We start from the raw sequence: 24142 nt of genomic DNA on the forward strand, positions 1-24142 counted from the left end.
TTGGGATACTGTTATGATACAGAGGATAATATAAGACAACAGGGATAATGTTATGATACAAAGGATACTATAACACTATTGGGATAATGATATTCTACAAAGAATAATATAATGTAACACTATCGGGATATTGTTATGATACAGAGGATAATATAATGCTACAGGGGTAATGTTATGATACAGAGGATAATCTAATACTACAGGGATAATGTTATGCTACAAAGGATAACAACACTATTGAAATAATGTTATGATACAAAGGATGATATAACACTTCAGGGATAATGTTATTCTACAAAGGATAATATAATGTAACACTAGTGGGATATTGTTATGATACAAAGGATGATAAAAAACTACAGGGATAATGTTATTCTACAAAGGATAATATAATGTAACACTATTGGGATAATGTTATGATACTGAGGAAAATATATTGCTACAGTGATAATGTTATGAAACAGAGAATAATATAACACTATAGGGATAATGTTATGCTACAAAGGCTAATCTAACACTATTGGGATAATGTTATGATACAGAGGAAAATATAATGCTACAGGGATAATGTTATGATACAGAGGATAATATAGCACTACAGGGATAATGTTGCTCTACAAAGAACAGTATAATGTGACACTATTGGCATATTTTTATGATACAGAGGATAATATAACACTATCGGGATAATGTTATGATACTGAGGATAATATAATGCTACAGAGATATTTTTATGATATTTGGGCAACTGTCAGAGGAAAAAATATGAATGCTGCAACCCAAGCTTTTTAGTGCGTACATATCCCACAATATGGAATAATGTTATGTTACAGAGGATAATATAACATGATATGGATAATGTTATGCTACCCAGGATAATGTAACACTACAGGGATAATGTTATGACACAGAGGATAATTTAATACTACAGGGATAATGTTATGCTACAAAGGATAATATAACACTACAGGGATAATGTTATTCTACAAAGGATAATATAATATGATACTATTGGCATATTTTTATGATACAGAGGATAATATAACACTACAGGGATAATGTTATTCTACAAAGAATAATATAATATGATACTATTGGCATATTTTTATGATACAGAGGATAATATAACACTACAGAGATTATGTTATGATACCAAGGATAATATAACACTACACAGATAATGTTATTCTACAAAGAATAATATAATGTAACACTACTGGGATATTGTTATGATGCAGAGGATAATCTAATACTACAGGGATAATGTTATGCTACAGAGGATAATCTAATACTACAGGGATAATGTTATGCTACAGAGGATAATATAACAATACACTGATACGGTTATACTATAGAGGATAATATAACACTACAGAGATAATGTTATCTGACAGGAGAAAGTGCTCACTAGTGAGAATAATGTTACAGTATACAGCAGGCATGGGCAACTTCTTCCAGGGCATGGGCTGGAAAGAGAAATTTTGAAAGCCACACCCTATGATGTAAATTAGAAAATAAAACCAGGTCACAGGCTGGATCAGGCCCATGGGCCACATTTTCCTGACCTCTGGTATAGGGGATAATGTTACAAAAGAGGGATAATGTTAAAGTATACAGAATGGGGAAACCATTACACTTTGCAGAATAATGTTACAATGAATGGTCCCATGCTACACTATTGGAGATAACGTTACAGTGCATGGGAAAATGCCACACTATTGGGAATAATGTTTGAGTATTGGGGATAATGTAACAGTGAAAGTTAAAATGCCACACTATTGGGGATAATGTTACAGTGAATGGTCCCATGTTACACTATTGGGGATAATGTTATAGTATAGGGAAATATGTTACAATGACAAAACTATGCAAATCATAACATTTTAAGATTCACGTAAACATTGTGAATGGTAAATTTTACGTATTCAATGCATAATATTTTTAATGTAAAATTACAATGCATAATATTTTTAATGTAAAATTATCAGATAAAATGTATATAGTGTAATTACTCTATGACAGGCCAAGAGGGCTTGTCTTAAAAATACTGTAAAGACTTGGTAACTCAAATACCAATAAGCATAAAACTCAGAAACTCAAAAAGGACTCACTCTGTCCCCATGTCACTCATCACTACTACCTAGAAACATTCAAAACCCCATGAACAAGAACTCAAAGCAACAATTCGGGCCTGTAAAACCACTCTGTCCCCATGTCACTCATCACTACTACCTAGAAACATTCAAAACCCCATGAACAAGAACTCAAAGCAACAATTCGGGCCTGTAAAACCACTCTGTCCCCATGTCACTCATCACTACTACCTAGAAACATTCAAAACCCCATGAACAAGAACTCAAAGCAACAATTCAGGCCTGTAAAACCACTCTGTCCCCATGTCACTCATCACTACTACCTAGAAACATTCAAAACCCCATGAACAAGAACTCAAAGCAACAATTCGGGCCTGTAAAACCACTCTGTCCCCATGTCACTCATCACTACTACCTAGAAACATTCAAAACCCCATGAACAAGAACTCAAAGCAACAATTCTGTAAAACATTGATCTTTTTAAGGTCCTACTGTATTTTAAAAAGATAATCACTGAACATTAACTTAAAATTAAATAAATAAAAATGTTAAAATAACGGGGTATAATGTATGGACTTATCAGTGTAGAAAATCTTCCATTGTACAGTATACCTAAAATAAATATTCTGCGAACTTTGTTATTTAATACCATAATATAATTCACTATTTCTTATCAGTAACAAAAAAAAAAACACAAATTCTTTTAGATACATCAAACAATGATCCATCTGGGAAATTAAATGTGACTGTATACCATAGATGCCCATGCCAAAACAATGAAGCTGAAGAGCAAATGTTAAGTCAAAAAGGCCACAACACCATTATGTTTTTATCAATAGGTCATCTTAAGGTAATATTTTATACCCACTAAATTAAATGAATCAACAGTAGACTATGTACAATTTGAAACTGGTGACAATTTGGTGATTATTATTAAGGTTTTTATACCTGTTGGTGGTTTTCCCTCTGTGTGGTCAACCTTGCTTCAATACAACGCCGTGTCTCCAGGAATGCCTGTCTCTGAGCAACTTCTGTTGGGTAATGGGTGAAAATTCCGGCAATATTGGTACATATGAAGATGAGAATATTGGCTCCAAGCTAAACTTAGACAAAAAAAAGAAGAAGGTAAATATCACATTACAAGTCTGCACTCAAACCAGATGGTACATGTAATAACCCTTTGGACTGAAAAGAGTCACGTTCAATCAAGTGGTCTCTTGAATGTTGTACCAAATTTGAAAAATCCAACTTCACTGGAACACATACTCAATTGATCAAATGTTATATAGCAGGTGTGTCCAACCTACTGTGTCCCACTGGCTGCATGCAGTCCAGTGCTTCACAATGAGTGGCCTGCAGCCATATAGGAGGTCCATTGGTGTGTGTGTGTGTGTGTGTGTGTGTGTGTGTGTTTTGGATTTTTAAGGTAGCTTTAACAAGTTTTTAGTCATATTGCTATGTCTGCAGTGTGACAGTTTATAGTGATGTCTAGCACTGGGGCATCATGCCGCAGACATGTAGCATGATGTCCCACCCAGTCACATTATCCTGACACCAGGCTGACCAGTCCTAATACTAACCTCTTAATGCCAAGCGTCAAGCGAGGCAGCTGCTAGTGCCATTGTTACAAGTCTCTGTTATGACTTGGCTGGGTTTTAAACCTGCAACCTGCCACTTCTGAGGTGGATGCTCTAACCACTAGGCCACCGGATCAGTCAGAAGTCCTTTCGAAAAAATGCATTTTCAGTGCTAATTATCCCATTTTTCTGTATTGCTTTCTGATTATGTTTAATGTATCTACCACAATATGTGGCTATCTTATTTAATATTATAACAACCCTGTTATTAGTGTCATGTAATAATTGTGCTGGATTTTTGTACTTAATTATTAAACTGTTCTTAAGGCCCATGAAACTTAAACACTGTTCCTGTTTTGGCCCTCCTCCCAAAGAGTTTGGATGCCCCTGTGGTATACATCATTTACTATCTTAGTCAAATACAGAAATATACTGAGGATACTTAGGTGGTACTCTACAGTTTCATATTTACACAGGGTTAGAATTTTAAAGAAAAAGAATTTACCCAGGTTTCCTCACTGGTTATACTGGTTTTTTAAAAAAGACCTTATATATCTTTGATATTGTTCAAAGAACCTTTAATTTCCTTTATTTTGGTGTATGATTGATGGGTATAATATGGATTGTAGAGTATACAGCTTGGCCTTACTCCAGATGTGAATCTTTCAAAAACTGCTAACTCCGCTTTTTTCATTTTCACTTCCTGGATTTCAGAGGTCAATTGTAAAAAAACAGCCAATAACTTTTTTTACATTTTATACATGTAGTAATTCATTCATTGCACTTTCAGAAGCTGGTATTGTCTAGTTGGGCAAAATTCGTTTTCCTTATTTTAATAGGTGTTAAAGACAGCGTACTTTACACTAATTCAGGCTGATTTTTTAGCATAAGGGAGCAGTCATTTTAGTTAGCAGTGTGCTTAGATCATGTACAATTTCCATAAGTACAATATGCAAAGAAATGTCAGCCACATTACATCAAAGTAGCATAGAGGTATGTCAACATTCTCTCCGCTGTGCATGTTTCAAATGCAAACAACTTCACCTTACATACATCACTCTCTCAAAAGTACATAATAACTGGTGAGCGCCCCATTATGGCTTGGTGAGTTGGGGAAACAGGATCAAAGGGTAAAACATAAACTGACAATCAAGTTCCACTGTATGATAAAAGGCACATATAAATATCCCTCTAAAAACAAAAATCTAAATTAAACTTTGTGTCATTTTTATCTCTTTATGTTTTAACAGACAACTGATTTAAAATATTTTCAAAGAAAATATTTACACAATTACTTTTTAAAAACATGTTCCTTGACATACCTACACTCTCCTTTTCAAGACCAATTGATGGCAGAGCTAAATACAGAAAAAAAAACCTATTAAACAGATTTGTCTGAAATAATTCCACCAAAGCCCAAAATTCATATTTACCTCATGTAAGTCAATGATCTACAGGTTAATTACTGGGAATATAATGATATTTTGGCATTTTGAAATTGTTTTACTGCAGTAAAATTTAGCACACCTGTGACAAGAAGCTTTTACATTATGATGTTCACTAATTGGTAATTGTTTTTAATATGAATCAAATCTCTGCAAATTTAGCTGTCTCTCTATATTAAACAAAATATTTAATGCTGATGGTGGAAAATCATTCTTTATAGTAAAAATGTATATAATTTTAACAAGAAACTTTAAACCTTAGGTCTCTCTAAAATATGTGATGGTCTTATTTAGCAAAAAACCAGACACCCATGTTTTCTTAAATTACTCTTTCCGATAACTGAGAGTACTTCCTGAACATTTGTTCTAAGATATCTGATATCTTATACATGTACAACCTGATAGCAGGGGCCCCAAGTGGCGGAGTGGTCTAAAGCGCTCTCCGTTACGGATCACTGCCATCTCACCTCTGTTTGCGTGGGTTCGAGTCCAAGGCTCGGCTAACGTTGGTACGTGGGAAAGCCTGCCAGTAGCTTCTCATGGGTCGGTGGTTCTTCCCTGGGTTTTCCAGGGTTCTTCCTCCACCAGTTATACTGGCCGCTATGTATAGCCTATTTTGTGCTGAAAAATGGCGTTAAAACTCTGGAACAACAACAACAACCTGATAGCAATTTAAGTAGGAAATAGTGTCATTTTTTTATTAAAAATAAATTGTTTGTAAAAAAAAAGGAAATTCATATTCCTCTGTCAATTCTAAGGCATGCATAACTGAGGTACTGATGCTTATTTTTTAAAACTTACTGATAAAAAAAAATCAAACGATTATGAAAACATAATTTATGCATTATTGTGTCAACCCCTTCTGTTATTTCTTCATTAAAGCCCTCCTGCATTTAGAAAATTTCAACCTTTTATTCAAAGGGGAGGTCCCCCTTAATTTCTTGTTGTATAATAAACACTACATTCCTTAACAATATGGAATATCAAAATATCATTAAAATTCTCTATTATAAAATCATTATTTTACCCCTAAATATACAAGAAAAATTGGTTCGACATGTGACAACGTAACTATAAGCACTATCAATACCTTTCAAAAATCCAGCGTTAAATCTAAATGTACTTTTATATTCTCATTAATTCTTATTCCTTTCTTTCCAAATAAAAAAAATGAAACTTTCAGTAGTAGAAAATAATTTAAAAAGTTGCAGAGATAAATAATAGATGATAGGGATTATATCTAAAAGACACAAAAACTAAAAAATGAAAAGAAATACTAGACTAAGAGTGATGCAAAGACCAGATGTTTCAGTCACTAAATTCAAGAATCTGTGTTTTGGCAAATTCATACAACTCAAAATAGATTACCTTAATTATGCATTCTTGCAAATGTCATGATTAAAGAAAATTTATTTATAGCAAATACGGAATATGCATTCTAATGAAGATGCAGAAGAAACAAGTGACAATAATAATAATAATAATAATAATATAACGTACCGGTACATGTAACTTAATGCGCTGAGGCCAAGAATTACATTAGTAAGGTCAAGAATACAAGTATTTCTCCTCTGTTTAGCCCAGCAGGGGGACAATCTAATATATATGTCTAAAACCTAGGGAGGGGGGCAACTTATTTTCAGACAAAGATATCCAAAGTAAATCTTTAGAAATGTTGTGAAAAAGAGATGGGGAGGGGGCTTATACTGGATAAATACGATAAGCATCATGTGCAATACAATGACAAAAAGACAATTTGCAATACTTGTCTTACACATGGAATAAAAACTATCTCTCAAATAGCTTTTATTTCCTTTTCATGATGTACGACTATTTAAGTGGTCAGGCCTAGTTTAGGCTGATTTGTTCATAGTTGTAGATGTTGAACACACTCATTTAGCCCTGCCAATATGCAATACTGGCACTTATGAATTGCCAGCTTGCAAAACAGGCACTTATAGCATTGCCAGCTTGCAAAAATGGCAGTGTCAGCTCCAGACATTGCATAACTGGTTCTAACAGCCCTGATAATTTTCAAAACTGGTACTAACACAAACCTTCCTAAAAGCTGGTGTGATTAAAGACACTAATGGAGATGATATTAGATATCCTGAAATTCTGACCCTGGGGCACTAATTAAGTTATAGGGCTTGTGACAAGTCCAGAAAAAAAGGTTTCATCCCTGGGGCACTCATTAAGTAATAGGGCTTGTGATAAGTCCAGAAGATACGCTTTCATCCCTGGGGCACTCATTAAGTTATAGGGCTTGTGATATGTCCAGAAGATAAGCTTTCATCCCTCTTTTGTCTTGCTTTCTTTTTTTAAAAAGCTATTGAGTGTTTAAACAATTGGGAAAACAATGCCCCAAAACACTTAGTTGACAACTGATTGTCTAAGAAAAAAATCCACTGAATTTCAATTCCTCATGTGGCTCATATATATATATCATAGGCTTTCTTCATAACTATTATAAAGACTTCAAAACAATTATAGAAAACATAAATATTTCTTTATGGGATTTTTTTTAAGAGGGAGGGATTCCATTTCACATACATGTAGGTGAAAACAAAATCACTCAACATCATCTGACACTTACTTTAAAATCATGTAATATAGGGAAACATTACTATGAAATGACAATAATATTAAAAGGATCAATTATTTTTAAAGGATTAAATATTCTTTATGTTATTATTTTTCATTTTGCTAACCTAAACTCAAAAACCTTTTGAAACAAGCAGCAAAAATACTTTAATACAATAAAAATACATGTAAGGACAGATATATATATGGTCTGAATTTTGTCATCAACATGCTGAGTTACATCTTCACAAGCCAAGGGTTATCAATCTACTAATCATTCCACATCAACCCTCGGCATTTAAGATAAGATAAGAAATCTTTATTTCAGACTACAAAGTCCATACATCTAAATTAAAATATAGATATAAAGTAAAAACATTGTAAACATAAAAGAACATATATGTCATACTTACAAGTATACAGATACATATTTGTATGAAAAGCAGTGTTTTAAGCAACGCACCCTACCATATGAAAGTTATTGCTTGTACCATGACTCATCAATTGGTCAATGAGAGAACTATTCACATGACCTATTAATTATCCAGTATGTAGACTTCCATGACATTAATATGCCAAAACTCAGAAGAAAAACGTATTTGAAATGTTAAATTGGAGAGACTTAAAATGACATGTTGCAGCTTACAGAGCCTTGTTTGACTGTTCTTGTTTCCTTAGGCAACTGTAACCAGAAATTTGACTAAATCAATTTTTAACAGCAGAATCCAACCACACTGGGCCATGTTAGATACTGTGATGTCTAGCTACATATTCAAAGGGTCTGTGTGGAAAAAAGACAGCTAACAGGCCAATGGCTAGATGGCTAGAAAAGATGGTTAAGCCATGTCCAAGACGGTTAATCCAAGGCTTAAAGGACAATGGCTAGATGGCTGGAAAAGATGGTTAAGCCATGTCCAAGGCTTAAAGGATAATGGCTAGATGGCTTGAAATGATGGTTAAGCCATGTCCAAGATGGTTAAGCCATGCCCATGATGGTTAACCCAAGGCTTAAAGAACAATGGCTAGATGGCTAGAAAAGATGTTAAGCCATGTCCAAGGTTAACAGGACAATGGCTAGATGGCTAGAAAAGATGGTTAAGCCATATCCAAGGTTAACAGGACAATGGCTAGATGGCTAGAAAAGATGGTTAAGCCATGTCCAAGGCTAAAAGGACAATGGCTAGATGGCTAGAAAAGATGGTTAAGCCATGTCCAAGGCTAACAGGACAATGGCTAGATGGCTAGAAAAGATGGTTAAACCATGTCCAAGATGGTTAAGCCATGTCCAAGATAGTCGAGCCATGTCCAAGGCTTAATATTCTGAGTAAACAAGCACATGACAACAAATTTTGTAGTAAAAATTATTTTAAATTTATTGAATATATATTTGGTACTAAGATATAATATTTACCATAAATTCGGACCCACAACAATGATACCCAATCAAAGGCTTTAATTTGGGCTAAAAGTTATGGAAATTTAGCACAGAGCTGAATCAATCGAGAAAGTACATACGAGGTACTTGTGCAAAAAAGCACAATATGAATTTTTTTATAGCTTAATGTGATAAATAATATCAAAATTTCTTTATATATATTCTGTTGACTGGTCATAAATACAGTTACTTGACGGTTTCCCATTTATTAAAAATCTTTATCAGTACATCAGACAAAGGGTACGAATTTCAAATTAGCCACTCTGGAAGACATATTGAATGCAGAATCAGCAACATTTTCATTTAGGATATTCTGGACAGTTAGTTATAAGATTTTCAATATGTTCATTGGGACAGCAATATTGAATGTTTGTGGGACACCATTTTCATTTAGGATATTCTGGACAGTTAGGTATAAGATTTTCAATATGTTCATTGGGACAGCAATACTGAATGTATGTGGGACACCATTTTCATTTAGGATATTCTGGACAGTTATAAGATTTTCAATATGTTCATTGGGACAGCAATATTGAATGTTTGTGGGACACCATTTTCATTTAGGATATTCTGGACAGTTAGGTATAAGATTTTCAATATGTTCACTGGGACAGCAATATTTAATGTGATGTGTGATGTGATTTGGATTTTTAACGTAGCTTCAACAATTTTTCAGTCTACAATGTCTGCAATGTGGCAGTTTATAGTGATGTCTAGCACTGGGGCATCATGCCGCAGACATGTAGCATGATGTCCCACCCAGTCACATTATCCTGACACCGGGCCAACCAGTCCTAACACTAACCTCTTAATGCTGAGCGCCAAGCGAGGCAGCTGTTAGTACCGTTTTTGTAAGTCTTTGGTATGACTCGGCCGGGGATCGAACCCACGACCTCCCAAATATTTAATGTATGTGGGACACGATTTTCATTTAGGATATTCTAGACAGTTGGGTATAAGATTTTCAATATGTTCACTGGGACAGCAATATTTAATGCATGTGGAACACCATTTTTATTTAGGATATTCTGGACAGTTAGGTATAAGATTTTCAATATGTTCATTGGGACAGCAATATTGAATGTTTGTTGGGCACCATTTTTATTTAGGACCAACCAGATATCATAAAAAGTCTTTTGGTAAATGATTGTCAGTTCTGTCAGAGAACCAATAGCAAGATTTTCAATATGGCCAACGTGGGGGCCAAAGTGGGGGCTATATTGGCAGTCAGATAGGCATCCTTTTCATTCAGGACCAACAAGATACTGTGAGAAGTCATCTGCTGAAAATTTCATTCTGATATGACTTTCCAGAGTAGCAAATAGTAACTTTGCAAAGTGGCTGTCACATAGGCTATATTTAGGGTCAGACTGGCACCATTTTCATTCAGTACTAACTCAGTGTCATGATTTGTCTTCAGATGAAACTTTCATGTTATTATGACTTTCCATTTAGAAGCAGCAATAAGAATGTTTCCAAGATGGCTGCCATACTGGGCATACTGGACGACAGATCAGCACCATTTTCATGCAGTACCAATCTAAAATTCTTCTGGTTGAAACCAAAGTTAATATGACTTTCCTTCGCACAATAACAATGTCAAGATGGCCACTGTTCCCAGTCATACTTGATATCAGATTAGCAGTTTTTATTTAGGTCCAACCAGACGCCATAAAGAAGTCTTTTGGCAAAAACTCCATGCTAATGTGAATCTCATCAGGAGATACAATAACAAGATTTTCAATATGGCTGTTACTGTGGTCATACTGGACATCACAACTACACCATTTTGATTTCAGACCAACAAAACATCTTATGAAGTCTTTTAGTGAAAACTCCATGTTTCTATGACCACTCAACCTCCTGTGGCAGCCATACTGGATGTCTGAGCAGCACCATTTTCATACCAAGTATACCACGCGATGAATGTGTATGAATGTAAAGTTTCAGGTAATCCTCCAAGTAGTTCAGGATGAGTAACGACAACAAGTTTGAGCAAACCACGAACAAATTTGAGCAAACCATGAAAAATGCCGGATGACAGATAAAAGGCCATCCCAAAAGGTCTGGTCTATGACCAGGGCAGCTAATGACTGAAATGCCAGGATGCATTCAAGCAAAGTGTGATTAAATTCCAGAAGCATATTTTATTATTTTACTTGAAAAAGTAATCTAAGTATCTTTATATTTTTGGTAGCTTGGCCTGGTTAATATTAGATTGCTAACTGATTTTCTACATGATGTAATTTAACGGATTTCCTGTCTTCAGTAGTGATGGCTACATCTAATGCAAAACAGCATCATTTATAAAAAATATGACAAGCTTTTATTGCAAGATATTCAGAAAATTGTGTTCAGTGTGCTTCATCAATAGGAATTTGTTGCTGTTGCATCTGTCAATGCCATTTTTGTCTATGATGCTGACCACGTCTTAAGGGATCTGTGCCAACTCTAGCTCTGAAAAACCAAGGAAAATTAGCTTTTCTGCCTTTTGGCAATTCTGTGATATCAGAGTCTGCATGGATTTTGTTCCTGATCTTATCTGGGTTGGTCATGGTTGGTGTACATGATAGTTGCATGTCTTCTTCCAGACAATGCATGTTTCATCTGCATTTCACTGTTTGCCATTCAAGCTCATTGGGAGGTTTGTGAGCTTGCTAACTAGCTGTGATTTCATGGAAAATCCAACACCAACTTCACATCACTCTTTTTAACTTCAGCCACACCAGATGGTATATCCAGCTAATACTTCAGTGAGTTGTCCTTCCTCAGTTTTAAGGCAAGATTCACTTAGGGATGCCATTTGGGTGTTAAATCTGGCCAGTATTTTACCCAACAAATTTGTTCCTCTCTTTGGTCTATTCTGCTCCATTTGGGCAAATTCCAAATACCAAAGGTGAGTGGCAACAACTTGGTCTTCAGCAATCTAAGATTGGATCCCCAACAGTCATTGGATACTGACCAGGCAATATTTAAGGTACCTTGTATAACCCGTTCCTTATACTGTGGAGGTGAGTCATGAAATCTTAAATAGGGCTACTCAGTTGCCCAGGCTGCTAAATGCTGTTTCAGTACAGTGAAAAGACAACCTATGCTGTGTGCAGGTCTGCAGCTACTGCTCCTGGTTTATTTTCACCTGCTGCTTCACCACTCGCCTATTGCCACAGGATTGAGGTGGCTTGTGCTGGGAGAGGGGTAGTGTCATGACCTGTGTGTGAGTTGCATTTAAGTGAGTGAAAGTTGTGCAGAGGCACTCTGGATCTCTTATCAAGGCCTGTCTGAATCCAAAGCATAACAAAGTCGAGATGACTGGAGACAAATACAGATGTAATGTTTGGCAATCAATATCTACAGGTCTCAAGCTGATGCCCTGTGCTGTCCACACAGCACTAGCCATCTGCCACCAGAGCCATGAGTGGCACATGCACAATGGTGCGCACGCCACTATAATTAAACTCCACAACACCAGAGCCTGGGGGATGAGCATATTTGCTCAGCTGCTTCAACCACAAACCAAAATTTTCCAGTGGGAGCCAGGTGCAACTGTCCACTCTGGGTCAACAGTTGCAAATAGTACCTTCTGCTGTTACTTACAGTAACTGACCTAGACTGTTCTGATCTTACACAGTGGTGTATAGACACAATGGCTGTTATTATCTTACACAGTGGTGTACTGGTACAATGGTTGTTATGATATTACACAGTGGTGTACAGGAACGATGGCTGTTCTGATCTTACACAGTGGTGTACAGGTACAATGACTGTTATGATCTTACACAGTGGTGTACAGGTACGATAGCTGTTCTGATCTTACACAGTGGTGTACAGGTACAATGGCTGTTATTATCTTACACAGTGGTGTACAGATACAATGGCTGTTCTGATCTTACACAGTGGTGTACAGGTACAATGACTGTTATGATCTTACACAGTGGTGTACAGGTACAATGGCTGTTCTGATCTTACACAGTGGTGTACAGGTACGATGGTTGTTCTGATCTTACACAGTGGTGTTCAGGTATGATGGCTGTTCTGATCTTACACAGTGGTGTACAGGTACAATGGCTGTTATGATCTTACACAGTGGTGTACAGGTACAGCTGTTCTGATCTTACAAAGTTGTGTACAGGTACAATGGCTGTTCTGATCTTACACAGTGGTGTACAGGTGCAATTGTTGTACACTTTATCATGACTATATCTTTGAGCAAATAGTTTGAAGCTAACCTGAAATTAAATTTCCAAAATTTCTGGGTTTTATTGCATTTACTTGCTTGTAAGTAAAACTACCAACACCAATGATCCTTATCTGCTGTTACATTAGAATAATGCACCTAATAATCAAGATCTATGTTCTTTGTTCTGCTCATTACTCCTAAGAAACTGCACAGACCCAGATTGGCGAGTACATTTTGCAATAGCAGACATGGGTTTGTGCAGTTCACAGTTAGACTCAACTTGTGAGTAAATACATCAATTTCCTTTTATCTTTCCCTTGAATGGTTTCTGATTATTCCTGTTGCACTATTTTTCTTTATGTCTTTCTTTCTTTCTCATTTTGGAGATATGTTTGATGAATAACTGAACTGTTATCAATGCAAAGGTTTGAAATAGCTTACCAATAACCCTGAAAGCATTTTGTTTTCAAATAATATTTCAACTGACTGCACCAGTGGCCTAAGTGGTTAGTGTCCACCTCAGACGAAGGAGGTCATGGGTTCAAACACCAGCTGAGTCATATCAGCAACTTACAAAAATGGTGCTCAGCATTGAGATTAGTGTGAGGACTGGTCAGCCTTGTAATATGAGTGGATGGGACATGATGCTACATATCTGGGGCATGATGCCCCAGCGCTAGACATCACTATAAACTGCCACAAAGCAGACATCATAGCAATATGACTGAAAAGTTTTTGAAGCTGCATTAAAAATCCAAATCACACAGACACTATTTCAACCAGTTGCTTGCATGATTTTTGTAACCTTTATCAATAACAACCTCATTTCTTATTAAATTTTTCCTAAAGATGAAAGTATGGAACAGATTTTTAGTGTGTGTGTGTGTGTGTGTGTGTTTTACAGAAACTATATGAATAAGAACAATCTGTAAGTGACAACCCTTTTGAAGCATATAGTAAGACTCTCTGCCAGGAATCAGTTGTTGTGTTTTTAATGTCATGTACATATTTGCTCCTATTTATAAGCTTACAATGAAGGCACATCATGTACATATTCTCTCTTAAAATACACGTGTTACAGGTGTTCCTATATAAGGGGGTAGGGGTGCACATGGAAACTGTCAGATTGTCAAAGCAGGCAACATGGCTGGCCATCCTATATCGGCTGTGCCATCTTTTCAATAAGAGAAAAAATATAAATGAATCGATTAATAGCCAGCTTCAACTCTTGTACAAAATTATTTTGGTCCGTGTGTAAGCAGTCCCTGAAAAAAGTCCTGATGTCCTCATGCTTGTGTGTGTGTGTGTTTGCATAGGTGTGTGCATAAATTCTTGTTACGTAAGGATTCCATACTGATGCACATGAAAAAGCATTAATGAAATTTTGCACATATGGATGTTTGTTGAATTTCCCTGTTTAATAGTTTAACTTTACATTATAAAGTAGTATACATCATTTCGAGGTAAGGTTTAGTTCTATGTTCAAATGCTTAAAAGAAGACAATGTTACCTGAAAATATGAACTTATTTGTTTTTAAGTACATGGATTTGGCATTATACACTATTACATGTATGTTACAAAGAGAAATGGCTATGGTGTACATCAAACTATTCACAATGGACCAACCCCGTCATTTAAAATAAAGTAAATTGGGGAAATAAATGCATGCCCAACTTTTACACAAACACAATCTATCACAGTTTTAGTTACTGACCACTGAATATACAAGCAGGATAGGATCAATTCCCTGTATAAATGTGTGTGCGATCGTGTGATTTGGATTTTTAACGTAGCTTTTAAAAACAATCAGGCATATTATTATGATGTCTGCAGTGTGGCAGTTCATAGTGATGTCTAGCACTGGGGCATCATGCCGCAGACATGTAGCATGATGTCTCACCCAGTCACATTATCCTTACACCAGGCCAACCAGTCCTTAGCACTAACCTCTTAATGCTGAGGGTCAAGCAAGGCAGCTGTTAGTACCATTTTTATAAGTCTTTGGTATCACTTGGCCAGACTTCAAACCTGCAAACTTCCGCATCCAAGGCAGACACTCTAACCACAAGGCCACCAGAGCAATCCCCAGTATAAATATTTTCTTTTTCATTTTAATGAGATTGCACTGGTTCTTAATTGGTTAAAACAGTGCTGACATTAATAATAAAATTAAGGGCAGGGGGGCATTATTTACTGGATCAAATACATTTGAAATTATCTGTCTTACTGTTTTGTCTTGATATTTTTGCGAGTGTGGGATTTTTTCACTTTACTGTATGTACTTGCTTATAAGTCAAATCAACCTGCAAAGTGCACAGACCCAGATCTGCTGTCATATGTGCTGTTTGTTTAGAGTAATCAGTATAACAAAGAACATAGACCCTGATCTGCTAGCACATTATGCTATGGCAGATCAGGATCTACGTTGTTTGCAGCTGTGTTTGACTTGTACATGAGTATAGACAGTTCCTTATTCTGGAGACTCACATAAAATAAGTAACAAGTCCACTCATCAAATAGTCAAGGAATATATCAAAACAGATGTCTTTGGTTAGTGCAGTAAAAACAAACATGCTATACACCTACATACTGCACAATGTGCCCCACATGCCATAATCTTGACAGTTAAGTAAATTCACCAATTGGTCTAAAGCGATCATGTTTACCAATCACTGCCATCTCACCTCTGGCCAATGTGGGTATGTGAGAAAGCTTGCTAGTAGCTTCATGTGGGTCGGGCTTCTTACCAGGGTTTTCCTGACTTCTTCATGCACCAGTTATATTCGTGGCCACGTATAGCCTATCATGTGCTCAAACATGGTATTAAACCCAAACAACAACAACTGTTTGTGCCTACTAGAATACAGAATTTTTATTACTACCTAATACCATTATCTGCCTTTGAAAAGTTTCAATACAAACTATTTTTAAGCAGATGGGGGTCAATAAACCACATGAACTAAGAATGGCGTTGCATTTTACTGGTTGACGAAACCATACTGGTTCAATTATTGTATCACATTCAACTCTCCTAATAACTATATCAACCATCTATGATTCGTAGGTGATTTATATCATTTTCATTCAGCTTTATTTCTGTTAAAATACAAAGAATATAGTTCATCAGCAAATAATTGCACTTATATACAGGCCAGGCTTTATTCATTGGTAAATTATAAAAACAAATGCCGTTAAACAATAACAGAAAATCAATCCAAACCATTAAGCTTATCTCAGTTTCTATGACAACTGATTCAAACATTATAAACCAAACTTATATTGATCTTCTTACAAGGATTACTGAGATGTTTTTAAAATATTGATTTTTCTATATGCACAGATGGGATCTGCATGTACAAGCTCAATTTGTATCACATCAAATTTCAGCACTCGTCTCTTTTCTTTCAATCAAAACAAGTCAACTGCAATATATGAAAAATCACTCCCTCAATGTAATGCTATCAATGGATTTAGCCAAGGTTACCTTAAAGTAAAACCACCTCATAATTAAGTACATCATATATTTAATTTCACAACTATATAAAAAAAATGTGAACTTGAAATCAGCACAATTACCTTAAATTCAACTCACAAAGTAATCGTCATATCAAACTTCTGAATAGTCACATTACTCACAACATCACCGCTACTATTCACTTTCAGGCGTTCTTGATAATAACATGAAATACAGCAAGTTGATGATTGTTCTTGATTTGGGTTTAATGCCATTTTTCACATTGTAACCAGTGAAAAGGGTTGAGGAAGAACCCGGGAAAACCCCAAGTAGAACCACTGACCCATGGGAAGCTACTGGCATTAGCTCTGTCACACACCCACATTGGCAGAACACAAAAATCAAACCAACAAAGACAGGTGAAATCACTGTGATTGGTGAAAGCAGCGCTTTAGACCACTCAGCCACCTGGGGCCCCTTAAACTGGCGAAGAACATGTATAGAATTAAGTTCAAATGAACATTAACAAAGCTTTTACATATCAATCAATCTGTATCCAAATTTAATCTAAATTGGACATATGACCATGCAATTTTGGTTGTGAACAAATCACTTCCCTTGTAAGTTTCTTGTGCAGATAGTCTCTTCATTTAACTGAAAGATAATTGAGAGATTTAACCCTTTTTTTTAATCTATTGCCCATTTTCTGCACAAAAGAATGCTTTTGGTTGTACCAAGTTCGAAGATAAAAATGGAAGAAAACACCAATGATCTTTTGATTTGCAACATAATATATTAAGACTCTAAAAATGTTATTTATCTCAATTCCGATGACTGAGTTCACACTGTTCAATCTATCTTGGTAGAGAGTGGGGGCTGATGTGTGTTACGTGTCCATAAATACCAAAGTAAACAAAAAATATATTCAGCATTTTAATCTTATCCAAACACATTCAATGAATATCCAAAAAACTGAAAAATTGTTATTCATTGTAACAGTTCTAAGATCTGAATTCATTTTTTACAATCAGTCCAGATCTAGTCAATGTGGAGAATGTGATTCTCTGCAGTAGAGGGCTGGGGGGATCCCAACAAATTGTTATTTAACACAAAGTTTACATTGTATAATGGGGCCCCGAGTGGCCGAGTGGCCTAAAGCGCTCTCCGTTATGGATCACTGCCATCTCACCTCTGTCTGCGGAGGTTCGAGTCTCGGATTCAGCTACTGTGGGTATGTGAGAAAGCTTGCCAGTAGCTTCTCGTGGGTCGGTGGTTCTTTCCGGGGTTTTCCTGGGCTCTTCCTCCACCATTAATACTAGCCGCCATGTATAGCCTATCGTGTGCTGAAAAATGGCGTTAAACCCTACAACAACAACAACATTGTATAACTTGTCACATATGAGGTAAACAATAATAATTATAATATTATAGAGAAAACAAAGTTAACAGTTACATATATACATACATGTACATCACCTGTTCCTTTAAATAAAAGTCCACTCTATCTTAAGAAAATGTTCAGCAAACTGTAATTTTAGATTATTTGTTTTGTTTTTAACAGTACTTTTAACATATTACTGACAATATCATGCAGAGGATATGGTAGTTAAGTGTTCTTTCCAAGGACACAATAAGGCTACCAACCTGGATGGGACAGGACAGGTATCAAACCTGCTACCTTTGGATTACAAGTCCAATTCTCTGCCAACTGTGCTACCACAGCTCCCAATTTTAGATTTGAGCTAGTTTTAAATTAAAACTGGATATCACCAGCTATGCTATATCATTATTGTCTTTGATACATGTGTCACAAAAGTATATAAACTGTACATAAATACACTGTAAAACATGTGTCACCCTAGTATATAAACTGTACATAAATACACTGTACAATGTCACACCAGTATATAAACTGTACATAAATACACGTCAAAACATGTATCACAGTAGTATACAAACTGTTATAAACAGTACAAATATAAACTTAAGACATACAACCATCCATTATTTACAAAACAAAAATACTGATAAATCTCAAGCTGAACAATAAGTATTATTTCATGAAAGATGAAAAATGTTTGAATTTAAAAAGAGTACATAGCCTTGCTTCATAAAGTAGGCATAACGAGACAGGCAGTTTTTAAACCCTTGTTTATTTCACTCAAAAGTGTTGAAAGAGGACACAAACATTTTAATTTTCAGACAGTTTATATAAATACTGTCTTGTACAGGTAGTTTGAGTCAATATCGCACAATAAAGCAAGTTATCAATGCATCGATGACTAACTTTTAAAATTTGTTTGATGGATTCCTTGGGATTTTCAATGGCGAAATATACTGTCCAAGATTGATGAATGTCAAGATGGACCAATGAGATGGTAGAAAAGAAAAAAAAGCAAGCCATGATTGTACAAGACCAATTAGATGTTAGAAAGATAAATAAGCAAGCCATGATGTACAAGACCAATGAGATGTTAGAACAGAAAAGATCAAGTCGTGATTGTACAAGACCAATGGGATGAAAGAAAAGTAAACAGCAAGCCATGATTGTACAAGACCAATGAGATGTTAGAAAAGACAAAAGCAAGTCATGATTATCAAAAACCGATGAGATATTAGAACAGAAAAGAGCAAGCCATTACTGTACAATACCAATGAGATGTTAGAAAAGACAACAGCAGGCCATGAATGTACAAGACCAATGAGCCGTTAGAAAAGAAACAAGGCAAGCCATGATTGAACAAGATCAACATCCAGCCTGTGAACAGAAGAAAAAGGAGTGCAAGTTTCTTGACAATACAATCAAAAGAACCTTCATCACAGACAAGTTAGACTGATGGATGAAGTGGCTAACTCCATGGAAGAAGCAATGTATAAAGATTTACCAAAAACAAGTATTTGAACTCTGAATGAAGATATCAGGCAAGCAGAGATCAAACACCACCTTGAACTGAGACAAAGACAAACTGATAGCAAATGAATAACACCATATGAAGAACAACCAAGTCTACCTGTAGATATTGAAATTGACATGAATGAACCAAAATTTGGAGAAGCAGAAAAAGCAACAGTTAAAAGATGGACAACACCATGACAGGATTCCATCACTGCAGAAATCCTCCATAATGGGTGGCTCAACCATTCTTGGTGTATGCACCAAGTGAATGTTAGTAACTTGAGGAACCAGGTCCAAAGGATTGGATGCATGGTGAAGGTGTGTGTGTGATTTGGATTTTTAACGTAACTTTAACAATTTTTCAGTCATATCGCTACGATGTCTGCAGTGTGGCAGTTTATAGTGATGCCTTGCACTGGGGCATCATGCCACAGACAAGTATCATGATGTCCCACCCAGTCACATTATCCTGACACCAGGCCGACCAGTCCTAACTCTAACCTCTTAATGCTGAGCGTCAAGCGAGGCAGCTGTTAGTACCATTATTGTAAGTCTTTGGCATGACTTGGCCTGGGATCAAACCCTCGACCTCCCGCATCCGAGGTGAATGCTCTAACCAATAGGGAGACACAGCATACTGACAGAACAACAAAATTGTCACATTATTATCATGTGCCAGCAAAGAAGAGACTGATACTGGATAAAATAACTTCCAGGAATTCAAAATAAAACTGAATGTTGAAAATATCTGATAATTTTTACCAATAACAAGATTTTAAAATTATGTGCTATGATGAGTCAATCTGATGTCAGATTGTCACAATTCTCATTTAGGACCAAGTAAATATCTTTATAAATCGTTTGGTGACAAACACATGTCAATATGACCATCCCTTCAGAGGAAGTGGCAAAAACTTTCACTATAGCAATCATGGCGGCAATAATGAATGTACAATCAATTTTTATGTATGTGTGATTTGAATTTTAACATAGTTTTTAACAATTTTCAATCATATTGCTACGATGTTTGCAGAGTTGCAGTTTATAGTGATGTCTAGCACTGAGGCATCATGCCGCAGACATGTAGTATGATGTCCCACCCAGTCACATTATCCTGACACCAGACCAACCAATCCCAACACTAACCTCTTAATGCTGGGCGACAAGTAAGGCAGCTGCTAGTACCATTTTTATCAGTCTTTTGTATGACTCGATTAGGGTTAGAACCCATGACCTCCCACATTCAAGGCAGATGCTCAAACCACTAGGTCACCAGAACAATTCATTTTTGCCCAGAATCAACTAGATTAAAAGAAGTTTATTGGTGAAAATCAAATGTTGATACACCATCCATTTGGGAGGATAACAATATTTTCAGGATGGCCACTATGATAGCCATAATGAGGGTCAATTTGGATTGTATTTACTTAGGACCAACCTGACATCATAAGAAGTCTTCTGGTGAAAACCCTATGTCTATATCATTTTCCATTTAGGGGTAGTGATAAGAAGAGTTTCATGCTGGTTGCCATGGTGGCAATGCTGGACATCCAAGCAGCAACATTTTCATTTAGGACCAACTAGACCATGGGAAGAATGTGTTCTGTAATGATTCATGGCAATCCTCCATGCAGTTATCATGTGTAGAGAGTGATAAGAACCTTGTGCTAACAGATGGACAAACAATGGATGTTAAGCTCTTCCAGTAGAGCAAATAACCAAGTTTTGTCAAGCAGCCCCTCTCTGAAAGTAAGGCAATCAGAATCAGTACTGTCAGTGAGCTTTGAGTCATTGACAGAGCTGTATTAGCCCAAAGTAATCCTTCTAGGTATAACATACCAATTGAACATGCCCAGCAGGGGAGTTGGGGAGGGTATGGGGAGGGGGTGGGGGCTTAATGTATTGAGAACACGGTATTCAGAAATAAACAACAAACCAGGACAGTGATTGGTGCTTCATGTATGGGTTACAGTTTCTGTAAAGCTTTAAAAAAAGTTGAGTCTCAAGGCAACTTGTGAGATTATGTTAATTCATACCTAGATCATGTTATTTCTTTTTTGACAATGCATATGTGACTAGATAACTCTTACCCCTTTCTAGTTCCAGCAGAGTTATCTGTCTTAGGTGCAATGGAGTACATGATTCTGTCCTTGTCAAGTTGACATTTCAACAAGACTCTCTATGACAGTATGTGACAAGCATGCTGAGGTATGATAAAAGTATATTTATTTCACCAAACATATGCACTGAGGTCTATGGAAAAACAATTATCATGATATCTCTAAATGTGTACTGTAGGGTACCACTTTTTTCATGGTATCTCTAAATGTGTATTGTAGGGAACTACTGTGCTCTTTTATATCTCTAAATTTGTGTAGGGGACTCTAAGCTGATTGATGATGTCTCTAAATGTGTTGTAAGGAACTACAATCCTGTTTGTTTGATATCTCTAAATAAGTGTTGTAGGTGACTATGAAGCTATGTGATGATATCTCTAAATGTGTACTGAAGGAAACTACTGAGCTGTTTGTGTGATATCTCTCACTGTGTGCTGTAGGAGAGTACTAAGTTGTTTGATTACATATCTCTAGATGTGTGCTGTTGGGGACTACTGACCTATTTGATACCTCTAAATGTGTATTGTAGGGGACTAATGAACTGTTTGTTTGATGACATATCTATAAATGGGTGATGTGGGGGACTACTAATCAGTTTGTTTGATGATGTCTCTAAATATGTAATGCAGGAGACTACTGAGCTGTTTGATATCTCTAAATGTGTGATGTAGGGAACTACTGAGCTGTTCGTTTGATGACATATTTATAGTGATATATCTAACTTGTGTACTGTGGGAGACTACTGAGCTGTTTGTTTGGTGATATCTCTAAATTGTGTGTGGTGGGGGACTACTGATCTGTTTGTTTGGTGATATATACATACACTGATAAACTGTGTTTAGTAGGAGACTACTGGGCCGTTTGTTTGGTGATATACACATAAACTGTGTTTAGTAGGAGACTACTGAGCTGTTTGTTTGGTGATATATACATAAACTGTGTTTAGTAGGAGACTACTGAGCTGTTTGTTTGGTAATATCTCTAAATTGTTTGTGGTGGGGGACTACTGAGCTGTTTGTTTGTCTCAGGGGATACAGATTTGAAACAATAATAATCCATAGTTAAAATGCCTAAAGGAATACACACAGACTACAGGTAAGAAGTCTGGGAGGCAGGTTACTAGGAGACTGGCCATTTAAGTTTCTGGAGGGGAGTTTGTTGGCCTGGGACTTTTAAAGATTAATTCTAGCCCTCTAATATATAGAGAAAAACGTCTTGCTCTGATCCATAGAAAACAGAGCCATTATTATATCCATTAGTTGAAACAAAATATCGGAGGTAGAGAACAATATCCTGCCTTGAAAGAAAATCCAAGCAATCACCCCACCCCTCCCCCGAAAACGTAAATGCTGACTGAAAAAATCTTTATTTTCCTTTCCAACTGCTGGATAAGTACAAAGGCCAAGTTGTAAAGTAGTGCCACAATATAGTGCGACCATTGAGTCAGTTGGAGTTAATTCTCCAGGGCATGTTATCATCATCAGCGTCTATTGAAATTTGCTGAAATGCCTACTATTTATACATAGGTGTGAAATGGCTGTGTGTAATATAATATATATATATATATATATATATATATATATATATATATATATATATACACACACGCATCGGGTTAGATTTCGTAGATGCGGGACATCTGAACAGTTTTGTTGTTTTCTTTTTTTTTAATTTGTACTCTATTATGCATAAGCCGAACACATTAAATCTATTAATAACGCCTTGTATATCCCTAAATTAATAAGCCTAGTTTTAATAACACTTTAATAACACAGCCGGATTACAACCTTCTCTAACTGAAAATGCATCGATTATTAATATGTGGATTCTGGTTTTAAAAAGATATCCCTGTATAAACGTATGTATCTTCTTCAAGCTAGACAGAGGAGAAAGAAGTATCGGCTTCATTAGTTGTAATTACTAATTATTTCCCGTTTATTATGAAAATCTGAGTTGTTGAAAATATTGTCAGTGTGCTCATTTTGGTTACTGTAGGACACACGGTACTAATTATACGGAAGAACTGTGAACCAGTCTAGAAATGGGTGAAGAAATAATAGAGTATTTACAGGTTTGGTGGTCCATAATTGGTTAATAATGAAAATTAAAATTTTAGGAAAAATATCTTTTGAGAGCTTATCCTATATGTAATGTAAAAAAAATATTGACAAATTTCTACTGATGCAACTTTAGCATTTTTACAGGCTTGACTCAGGAGTACTCAATACTGAAAGTAGCACCTGATTCATTTGGTGCAGAATCAATAACACCTGTTTCATGCACATGTATGTAAACAAATTGCCGTGGGTCATATGGTGTTCTCCACACATAAGCTTGCACCAAGGTTAGATGTGCACGAAAAAT

The 24142-nt window shown here is 36.1% G+C and overlaps 1 protein-coding gene across 1 annotated transcript in view; it reads right to left on the reverse strand.

Moving 5' to 3' along the window:
• Positions 1–24142, reverse strand: part of LOC149776196 (adenylate cyclase type 5-like) — a 153172-nt gene that overhangs the window by 110197 nt on the left and 18833 nt on the right. The window contains exon 3 of the mRNA XM_089942519.1: positions 3042–3191. Coding sequence (XP_089798645.1) covers positions 3042–3191 — 150 coding nt within the window. The remainder of the gene's footprint in view (positions 1–3041; positions 3192–24142) is intronic.

The sequence above is a fragment of the Sinohyriopsis cumingii genome, chromosome 18 (genome assembly GCF_028554795.1).
Source record: "Sinohyriopsis cumingii isolate HCF-2022 chromosome 18, ASM2855479v2, whole genome shotgun sequence".
Classification (NCBI taxonomy): Eukaryota; Metazoa; Mollusca; class Bivalvia; order Unionida; family Unionidae; genus Sinohyriopsis; species Sinohyriopsis cumingii.